Genomic DNA, 12074 nt, shown 5'->3' on the forward strand with positions numbered 1-12074 from the left:
TTTTACAGGCTTTGTATCCATATATCATTTGTCACAAAAAGAGAGAGCATCACTCAGAACTAATCCTTCATTTCTGCCTAAAGTAGTGGCAGACTCCAATATCAATCAGACCATAGATTTACCAGTCTTCCTTCCAAATTTCTCAAACAAGGGATATTATTACTTGCATTTGTTGTACGTTCACAGACAATTATGTTTTTATTTGGACAGAACAAAATCATCTAGGAAATCGGGTCAGCTGTTTCTATCCTTTTCAGGTACTAGACTGGGCAAACTAGTTTCAAAAGTCACTCTGTCAAAATGGTTGAGACACTGCATTACATTTGTTTATAGTCAAAATAAACTAGACTTACCAACAAAAGTTAGAGCTCATTCTACTACATCTGTTTTCAATTCAGTAGTTTTTCATTCCAGAACTTTGGTGGATGATATATGCACAGCTGCAACGTGGGCTACTCCTCATACATTTATCACCCATTAGAAATCGCATATGGTCTCCATGGGAAGAACATCCTTTGGCTCTATGGTGCTCAGGAATACCCTTCCTTAGGGCCTCCCAGGATCTAACGTAGCTGGGGACTCTGTCCCAACAGTCAAATATGAATGAAGATTGACAACATCAGACAAAGAATTTATATCTTACCATAACATTCCATCTCTGTTGTCGATCTTCATTCATTCTTGACATCCCACCCTCCTGTCCCCACAGAGAGACTACTGGAGGTTCGGAACTTGTCCTAGGGTTTTAGTAGGGTTGTTGCTCAGACAAAGCTTCCATGATTTTCTTCATAATGGACAAACATGATCTCAGGTAAAGGGAAGAGAGGCAGTATGGGTAGCCTTAGCTCAAGAGTTTTTGGCTGGCATGAGCTTGCTATAATGGCCGAGTCAGTTCCAAGGACTGGAACCGAACTCAACAGTCAAGAATGAATGAAGATCGACAACACAGATGGAATGTTATGGTAAGACATAACTTCTTTTTTGCACTTATTACTAGGCCTAGAAAGCAACAGGTAAGCTAGGGGAAACACAGTGGCACAACTATCATCTTTGGGTGGCAAACAAGCACAGTAAGAGCATGTAGCACACTTGCGTTTATATCTAGGCTCCCCTAATGGTTATGACATGAAAATGCATCCACATTTTCATATGGAAATTCCACCTGCTGAAAGAAATAAAAAGGTTAGGCTAGAGAACAGAATCTATTTGCCTCTGTTTCTCTCCCACTCAGTTTATTATCCTTATAGCAGTAACATTATGATGACTATTTAGCTTAACATTGTACAAATAATAAGAAATAAAACTATAGCTGCGATATAGCTGAATGCAGTTTCTAAGGACCACTTATTTTAAGTAATATAAAGCCACAATTATTATTGTTATGCAAAGTTCCAAATATGATCTCACCTTCCAGCTGATCTTCCAGTAACAGAAGGGGAAAATATTGCCATGTAGGAGCATGTTTCCTCTTGATTCAGGAAAAGACTGTCACTTCCAGCAAGTCCTGCTCCTTCTAATAGCACACTCAAATCCAAATTTCCATGGGTTGGATTAGAAATTGGGATTTCCACTTCAACAGTTTTCTAGGACACAAAACATTCAAAACTACATATAAATACTTATGCGAAATATGGTGTAATTTTATATTGTGCATGCTTTTATTACTCTTACCATAAAATTTAAATGTGTATGCTTAGATAGTGTCATGAATGCATATTTTAAGTGTCTGTCAGTGTGTGCTTGCATGTATATGTGTACACAAAGGAAAAAGCATATTTTTTTTCAACTTTAAAGCTAGCATTCAACCTGTTTTCTGTGTGTGTGTGTGTGTGTGTGTGTGTGTGTGTGTGTGTGTGTGTGTGTGTGTGTGTGTGAAGTAGATTGTAAAGCTAAACATTTCAGATTTAAATATTCTTTATTGGGCAAAGATGAAGACAATGTATTTCAAATATGAACAATGCAGCTTGTTGTCTCAAAGACAATGTGAGTTGATATTAGATCTTAAAGAGTGAAAAAAGTACTGCCATTTATTTATGTTTTTATTTATTTTTTTTTTCTTAACAGGTTGGTCCAGCTGGTAAAAATTAATTTTAACTAGAGTTCTGGTAAGAAAAGACCTATGAAGTACAAATAATGGAACGCAAAGGAAACCTTGATGTATACATCAAAATAAAAGCACAAATATAAAGGAAATGTTGATACTACATTACATTACATTATATAAACAGAAAAAAAACTACTGTGACAGATCACTGGATTTATACTACAAACAACTGGAATATTAAAGTTGTATGATGTACTTAACCACAAACATTACATCTGTGAGTGAGATACAGCTGCAGGACTGCAATAAATACGATTTAGCTTCTCAGTAACAGTCACTGCCTGCCATGTTCTTTTTAACATTTGATGGTTTCTCTGCATCAGGGCAATACATATCTAATATTGCTGATTGTTCAACAATGGGCAATTTTTCCAGGACATTTTCCCTGTTTCAGCAGTCATTGATCTTGAATATAAATAAACTTATATCAGTCCCACACCATCCATTCTTGATCCCTCCTGTCTTTCCACCACTTTTATGTATATGTTATTTGTCAGATTTTCTACATTTATTCATAAATGTAAACCACTGCTATCTGAATACTGTAAACTGTTTTGTTCATAGGTTCATAGGTTGATACTAGGCTATCGGTTCTAGGGTCTATACAAGCCTAGCCATAACAATTCCCTGGATATTTCTTTCCATAATATTTACTTCCCTGGACCCCTGTCTAGCAGGGTGACCGATGTGATTCCCCAGGATGAATTTCCTATCTCCCAGCCAATCGTCAAGGTTCCTTTTGAAGAGAGTCAAGGAGGTGCTCTGCTTGACATGTATGGGCAGTCTATTCCAGAGTATGGGGAGTCTCTGAGTCAGGAACCTATCCTTCCAGCATGTTTTGTTCATTGTGATGACGGTTTAGATCCCTGGAGCGTGTGGCTCTGAGGGATTGGGATGTTTTAAGTGGAGCATGTCCAACAGCTCAGGGTTTGACATGGCCTTGTATGTTAAGCAGAGATCGCCTCTGAGTAGAAGATATGCCAAAGAGTATAGCTGGAATTTTTTTAGATGGTCAGCATAGGGCATCTGCTTTAAGCCTGTAATTCTTTTAGTGAGGTATTTCTGCGTCTTTTCCAGCTGTTGCAGATACCTTGAGAGGAACATACCAAATAGGGCGTTGTATTCTATAATGAGTCTAATGAGGGATGAGTACAGTGGGACAATGACCTCCTTTTTTCTGGATGAAAAGCCCTTAGTGATGAGGTGTGCCACATAGATGGATTTCCTGACTGTTGTGGCGATGTGGTTATCGAAGGTGAGACCACTGTCCACATGTGTCCCTAAGTCTCTCATCACACTTTCGGTGTTTAGTGTACTGCCACCTATGTGGTAATTCATGGGAACATGTTTTTTTCCCAAAGGGGATAACTATACATTTCTTGGCATTAAGCTTGAGCCCATGGCTTTCCCACCAATCATCTGTTTCCGTAAGGCCCTTTTGTAGAATATCCACATCATTTGGGGATTCAATAATGGCTCCCAGTTTGCAGTCATCTGCGAACTTTGTTAGCCAGAGTCCCTTAGTGTTGGCCTGTACTTCAGGGAAGTAGATGCCAAAGAAGAGTGGTCCCAGGACTGAACCCTGAGGTACTCCACTTGTCACCTGTCTGGTGCTGGATTTGGAGTCGGCTACTTTTACAGTCTGGGTTCTGTCAGCAAACCAGTTGGCAACCCATCGAGTGACATAGGGATTTATGCCCATCTTAGTAAGTTTATCTATGATTCCAGAGTGGGGGATGATGTCAAAGGCCTTGGCCAGGTCCAGATAGGCTGTGTGGACTGCCTTACCCTCGTCCACAGCTCTGTAGACTGATTCAAAGAAGTCAATCAGGTTCAGGAGACAAGATCGGCCGTTCACAAACCTAAACTGGGTGGGGTTCAGTGTTTGAAGGTTACCAGACTTTGTTTATAAGTTCCATGATAATGCATTCCATACCCTTGCAGATCAGGCTCGTCAGACTGATGGGACGGTAGTTCCCGGGATTATGATGTAACCTAGACTGAACATGTACTTGGTCATTGTTTGATCAATGTTCTACCCTGGTAAACAAATGTAAATGAACTGACTAACCTACTTTATCCTTTACAGGAAATAGCAGAAACAGCCCACTGAATACTTTCCCTAGGAAAGTATTCAATATCCTGCACCTTCGCTATTTTCAGCGTTTGATGCAAAGGGTTCGATATTAGAACATTCGAAATAGTAATACTTCGATATTCTAATATAGACCCCCAGTGGGCACTCAGCATTGAAGTTGTTTCCGGACAGAAAGTCAGTCTATCATAGAACTCATTCACAAACTACACACACACACACACACACACACACACACACACACACACACACACACACACATGGAAATACTTATGGGCAACAGCATTCAAAGGTGACACTGAGTCACGTATCCTCTCTACTACTTAGCCCTCAGAATGGATGTTTTATTCAACCAAAAATAAAAAAATACAGATTTTATAAAATTACTCCAAATTAACTCAAGTTATTTTTGGAGCACCTGTCTTCGTCATGTATTCTCATTTTAATGCATTTTTATATTTTGTTTTACCATCTTTCTGCTGGTCCCATTGATAGATTATTCAGGTTCTTTATCTTTTCCACTGAAATCCTTAAATAAGTGTAACTCTGGAAGACGACTACAGCTTAAAGACTTTTTTTTGCCACACAGTCTGATACAGTGAGAAGGAAATTAAAAAGCACTGGTGGCTTATTAGCTTAGGGGAAAAGAGAAAGGTGAGGATCTCAGCAGTTAAGCAGCTGTCTGAGGTAAAAACCAGATCTGAAGAAGTGCTGATTCTCCCAGGAAACAAAAAGTCTACCTCTTCAAATAGAAAGTAAAGGAGGTAAGAAAATATCTCATCAAAAGATATCACATAAAAAGTAAAAATAAAATACTTCTATTTCTCAGAATGAAGGCTATAATGGTCGAAGTTGATGAGGGAGTGATAGATTGTTTTTAGTTCCCACTGCATAAATCAAGTTGACTACCGAAAACCAAAAACTAGTGAGTTAATGTGTGTTGGCTATGTCTGTGACTAACTATAATAATCTAATTGAAATGTGAAGTGCATTGCTTCCCAGCAGTTACAGCCCTGTACCACACCACTGCCTTTAAATCTGTCCACAAAATTCTTCAGCATGTGAAGCAAGCAGGATTCTATTCTTTGCCGGTAAATAAAAATACAGTTTTGTAAAGTATTACCACAACAACAATACAACTACAAAATCCTTTTCATATCTTATTTTGCATAATTCATTGCAATAGCCTATTTAAGATGGCTAGTGTTCCATGTTTGGAATTTGGATAGCACTAGATCTTCTTGACAAGAAGGTTGCACTGTTACTCATTGCTGTGAAGGGAAGACTGCCACAGACAGAGCAAAACCTATTCACATTGCCATGTTTTGAAAAATAAAAATAAAAAATGTATAAGTTTAAAATATGACAGAGCTTATATGTGGACCACCACTGATGGTCCAATCAAAATGCTGCAATGGTGATGAATTTCAGCTATAATGCCAAACAGAGAAGAAGCCTCTGTTAGAAAGCCTTACTCCTTTTCTATGGCCCCGTACAAAGACTTACTTATGCCCATATCCTGAACATTCAGCACCTTAAGATCACAAACAAATTTTAATAATGTAAATGGAGAGCTAGAGCTCTAAAGATGCCTCATCTAACAACACTCCATCAGATTCAGTTAGTTTACAACAGTATACATACCCACATTAAAAAAAAACAGAACAGAATAAAGCAACATTTGGTAGATACGACTAGTGACGTAAAAGTGTAGTTACAAAAGGATCATAGCCCTCATTTTCAGATTTTCACAGAATGTTCACATTTTTTCTCCATATTTTGGCGTGTTCCTCATCCAATCTGTAGTTTTCTGTCAAATCAATGAGGACTGAAGTCATGAAATATTGACAGATATTTGAATTTCGGATTTCATCTCTTTCAGAAAATGCATGCTAAAGGAAAACTTATTATTCTAGCAACTTTCCAAATTTATAAGAGCAGTATTTAAAATATGTACCTATTTTGGGCCTTTGTCCTCTCATTATTTTGGCTTTGTCCAGATTTCTTGCACAAACAGGTTGATAGGTATAGAAAGGATTTACATATATACTATCACACAGAGAACCTCACACAAGTGTATCATAAAGTATAGCATTCCTTTCTGTGTTCAGACACACATTCATCATTTTGGTTAGAAAAATTAGCTGAGCCACAGTTTCCACCAACATGCCTTGGAGGACAGTTGTAGCAAAGTTACCCCAATCAATGCATTTAGAGCCCAACTTATGTTTGATGAATATATGCACTTCTTCTTAAGCATCTTCATGCTGACATGACTCAACAGAAAGCAATAGACATAGTAGATCCTTTTACAGGAGGTATTTGGTTAGGTCCTTACTGAAAGAAAATAGTATTCTGTCTCCATTTAAACTGTTGTTAGCATGATTATTAGCTTGAATAAAAAGCTGAAAGAATGATATGAAATATAAAGGGTTAATTTAGAAATAGTATAAAATGCTGAAAAATAAGAAGTAGTGAGTGTGCTGGCATAGCTTAATTAGATACTGGCATCCATGTAAAGGAGTATGTTATTGAGAAACAAAGTCTGTAAAAACAACTGAGCAGATGACAGCTGGAAGGACATCAACGAAGTAAAGAGATGTAACATCAAGTTTCAGATAGTGCTGGAACACCAAGTTTCAGATAATGCAAGACTGAGCTTCCATGGATCATCAAACTACAAAGAACCAAGGACAAGGGAACAGGGGAAAACTGTTATACATCAGACTCTGAGAAAAAATATAAGTCTTTTTGGTAAAAATATGAGTGCAACAGTAAACAAGCTTTGGGAATTTGCCATAGAAAGCTGACGGCATCTGTGTTGCATGCTTGTAGATCCAAAAGGAAAATGTAATAGTAAAACAATGCATATTAACTGAAGCAGTGTCTCTGTGTATTTATTGTCCTTAGTACAATACAGTAATAAGACTAATTGATCACAATAAGTAGTTAAATAGACTTTGGTATGCTTGCATGTAAATGCATGTAACAGCAAGAAACCAACAGCAAGATGTGTGTCATATAATTTTTCACTTAAAGGATACATCCATTAAGTTTAACTAATGCAACCCTCTAGAAAATTCTAAAATGTTCTACTTCTAATATATAGTGCTTAGGCAAATGAGAGTAAAAGATGTGAAGTAATTGATTATACATAGTCTTCAGTTCCAACAGAGTGCAAGGCAGAACTGTAACACATTTTTGACTGACACTGTAAAGTAAAATTTCAAATATGTAGTAGCTGACCCACTTTTTGGAGGATTCTTATTATGATTACAGAAATGTTGATGGTTGGTACCTAAAGGCAGCAGTGTTGTGGGGTAACCTCACTCCCCCCTCCACACACACACACACATACACACACACACACACACACACACACACACACACACACACACACTGCAAAAATGCTGTAAAATGATTTAGCAGGCTTCAGATAGTAATGTGTACATTTCAATCTGCTGATAAATGATCATACTTTTGAGGGCTGATGAAATGCATATTAAATATCTGCCATGGAACCATTCCGATAATGTAAACAAAAAAGCTGAGTCTTGGATTCCATAGGGTGTAAAATGCAGAATATTGAGGATGAAGAAAGGAAGACAAGAAATTAATCTTCTGATTTAAGGCAATGTCTATAACAATTCAGAAAACACCAGGATAAAGAAATAGAAAAAAACACAAATTCACCAACACTTAACCAGCACTTCTTTATTCAAGCGATCTGGTACCTCAGCAATTCGCCTTCATGGATCACAATGCATTCCATTTTCAAACAGATATATATACATCATACAACTGTCAATAATTCAATTAGCTACTTAATTCTCTATAAACATTTAAAGTAACAACATTAAATATAATTAAATAGCAATAATAAATAAATACAATAGATAAATACACTAATAAATACTAAATACTAAATATAGAATGTTGAATAAGTAAATATTAAATACCCAATTCCTGATTTAAACCAAAAGGCTTTAAGGTCTTAAATTTTAAAATCATCCTAGTTTCTAAAAAAAAAGGCCTACCAAGCACACAAAATTTCAGACTACTAGGGGAATCACCATGTTTATCATGGAAATGTTTTGCAACAGGGCTCACTTCATTATTATTCCTTATGTCTTTTAGATGTTCTAGGACCCGAATCCTAACCATACGCTTGGTTTGTCCCATGTACCAAACATCAGTACAAGAACAGCCCAGGATATATACCACCCCTGTCGATCTACAGTTAAAAAAGAACCTAGGAACAAATGTCTTGCCATTAATACTATTTAAATTCATAGCTCTATCACAGAAGCTGCAATGACCACATGGGAAAGTACCAAAAGGCAAAAGGTTATTGTTCCCCATAACAAAATTATGATTTAATAGCTCTTTAAGATTCTTCCCCCTCTTAAAGGAAAAGGTAATATGTTCCGGAAACAAATGACCTATAGTTTCATCCTCACTCACAATATGCCAATATTTCCTCACTATATGAATCAACTCACTAGAAAACGGAGAAAATCTTGTAACATAAAAAAACTTCTTATCATCATCAACAACCTTTATGTCATGCATTCTACCCTCAGACTTATTATTCATAACTAATGTGTGTGATCTATCATTAATATTCCCAAGTATTTTTTGTTTGCATCCCAATAAATGAGCCTCATCATAACCTCTTTCTCTTAATCTTGACAAAACCTTATCCAATTCATTAGTTCTTTCATTTATGTCACTAGTATGATTATAAATCCTTTTAAATTCACCATATGGTAAAGAATTCAACAAATGTCCAGGGTGCATGCTAGAGGCATGTAAAAACATATTAACCGAAGTTGGTTTTCAATATGGCCTATAGCCAATAGCTTCACCAACCCTATATAGGGTTACATCCAAAAAGTTAATGCATTCCCTATTTAACTCATAAGAGAAGGTTAAACCATGCTCATTAGTGTTAAGAGTTTCAAAAAAAATCAAAAAAGTCATTAACATCACCTTTACTAATAAAAATAAGGTCATCTATGAAACGCTTATATAGCAAGACATTGTTCCTAAAAAATAAAGTGGGATAAATAAATTTCTTTTCAAAAAATCCCATATATATGATGGCATATGAGGGCGCAAAAGCAGCCCCCATAGCCGTACCATTCAACTGCAAAAAAAATTCATTATTAAAAGAAAAATAATTATGGGTTAAACAAAACTCAAGCAAATTAATCAAAAAGGTGGTCCTAGGCCCATCACCAAGCATATCCATAACAGATTCCAGGCCCCATGTTAGACTGATATTAGTATACAATGATTTTACATCAATGGTCACCCAATGAAAGTCATTTTGCCATTGAATATTGGACAATTCATTTATCAAATCTTGAGTATTAGAAATATGTGCCACAACTTTCTTCAAATGTGTTTTTAAGTAAAAATCCAAAATAATATTAATATTGTTTAAAAAGGAGCCCACCCCTGAAACAATAGGCCTACCCGAGGGATCAAGTTGGCACTTATGCACTTTAGGCAAGGCATACAAAATAGGAGTCATAGGCCTCTTAATATGTAATTTACACATATCCTTATGATCAAAGAAGCCAAGACGTTCCCCTCTTTCTAATAAAGCCAAAGGTTTGTCATTATATTCTGTTATAGGGTCCCTTAATAAACGTTTATATTCATCCACATTTTTTAGTAATTCAACTACCATCTCACAATATTTTTGTTTGTTCAATATAACCCAATTACCACCTTTATCAGCACATTTGAATATAAAGTCAGTCTTCTGTTTTCTCAAACTCTAAAGCAAGCCATTCATTTTTACTTAGATTATGTTTCATTTTTCCCAAAAATTCAGCCAATGCCATAGAAATTTCTTTAAACAAAATCCTTATGAATAAAGAAATGGCAGGCACATTAATAATAGGCACAAATTGTTTATCAGTTGTTAAATGGGGTAACAATAATTTTCCATATCCAGTCTGATAACAGCTCAAACTATCCACTGTCCCATCCGCACTGAAAATTTCAGCATCATCATAATCATATAAGGACATATTCAACAAGTCCTCGTCAAAGTCATCACCAAAATTAGAGTTGCTTGAATTAGCATTTTCACAAGAATTAACAACATTTTTATGAAAATAAACTTTCAAAAATAATTTTCTTCTGAATGCCTTTAACTCTAAATATAAGTCAGCAAAGGAGGGATAACATGTGGGTACAAATTTACTGCCTTTTAACAAAACAGACTTCATATCATTAGTAAGACTGAGACTAGACAAATTCACAATTTGTAATGTCCGTACATTGTACTCACACACCTCTTCATTATTTAAAACAATTTCTTCCCTTCCTGCCATTTCTTCCCCGACTGGATTTGTTAACCTGAAAGGAATGGTAGGAGAAACTGAACTACCATTAATGCCCTCAGCTTCCGAAGCTAAGGAAGTCGAAGAAACAGCAAATGTTACATTTTTTGAAACATTTTGTTCAACTGAAGACGCTGACATGCTTCGCTGCTTCTGACTGCCACTTCTGACCTTTGACCTACTTCGCGTCAGCTCACGCTGCCATGAGAAAAGAATCCCAGTCTCATAGTCTTTAAGATCATGTAACAGTTTATTCCTCTTACGCTGAATGATTTCAGTCTCTAGTTTAGAGATTTTTTTCATTAATCTTAGAAATCTGCATCCTATAACAGGACTCCTCCACCACCTCGTCCTGTAGGTGCAAGATTTCACTTTTTAGTTTCTCATGCGCTCTCATATTCCGCTTGATCAAAATGCAGAGCCAGTTCAAGGTACAATCTAAAGAAGCTTGCTTCCATTCCTCAAAAAGGTCATTTTCTTCTTCCAAGAATTGAGTAGCAGGAAGCCTATCAATACATAGCCCCCTTGGGGTTAAATTGAGGCTTACATATTTTTCCAGTAGTCAAGGGTCCAAAAAAAGAGCAACTTCCTTAGCCGTTAACCTTTCCAACTGCAAAAACCGCCCATCAGAATCACGATTGTCACCAACATTCCAAGGGTCCATCATAGTGAACTTTTTCTCTCGTTCACTCACAAAATCAGCAAAATGAATACCTCCCAGCAAATTAAGCTGCCCAGGAGACCCAGCTGTCTGCGACATATTAATACTGGTACTAGTGCTAGCAAATACTCAAATTCAGAAAACACCACGATAAAGAAATAGAAAAAACACAAATTCACCAGCACTTAACCAGCACTTCTTTATTCAAGCGATCTGGTACCTTGGCAATTCGCCTTCATGGATCACAATCCATTCCATTTTCAAACAGATATATATACATCATACAGCTGTCAATAATTCAATTAGCTAATTAATTCTCTATAAACATTTAAAGTAACAACATTAAATATAATTAAATAGCAATAATAAATAAATATAATAGATAAATACACTAATAAATACTAAATACTAAATATAGAATGTTGAAGATCCATGAAGGCGAATTGCCGAGGTACCAGATCGCTTGAATAAAGAAGTGCTGGTTAAGTGCTGGTGAATTTGTGTTTTTTCAATGTCTATAATAACACTATGCATAAAGGAAGGACTGATAGAAAGGGCAGTCATAGACATGTGGAATACTGTGAATGGTTAGGAAAACATCAGAGCCTGCAACTCTGAAACTCTCCTAATTGATGAAATTATTAAAATAAGAAATGTTCTTCACAAAATAATACTGAAAGCAAATGAAGAAGACCTAAAGAAGGATCTGTGTTTCTGTTAAGACAAAATCACTAGAATGGAACATAAACGTCTTAGGAGGGCTAAAGTAAAGAGTTTGTGTAAGAAATTCCTTAATCATGGGATGTGAGCCATGAAGGTTCACAGAGTAGACATGCTGATGTGGCAGAGCAATGA

The 12074-nt window shown here is 36.4% G+C and overlaps 1 protein-coding gene across 1 annotated transcript in view; it reads right to left on the minus strand.

Annotated features, from left to right (window-relative positions):
- CFAP47 (cilia and flagella associated protein 47) overlaps nucleotides 1-12074 on the minus strand; it is a 7413452-nt gene that overhangs the window by 2041029 nt on the left and 5360349 nt on the right. Inside the window, exon 51 of the mRNA XM_044071840.1 lies at nucleotides 1408-1583. Within this exon, the coding sequence (XP_043927775.1) occupies nucleotides 1408-1583 (176 nt within the window). The remainder of the gene's footprint in view (nucleotides 1-1407; nucleotides 1584-12074) is intronic.

Source organism: Protopterus annectens, chromosome 5.part0 (genome assembly GCF_019279795.1).
Source record: "Protopterus annectens isolate FY-2018-M chromosome 5.part0, PAN1.0, whole genome shotgun sequence".
NCBI lineage: Eukaryota > Metazoa > Chordata > Ceratodontiformes > Protopteridae > Protopterus > Protopterus annectens.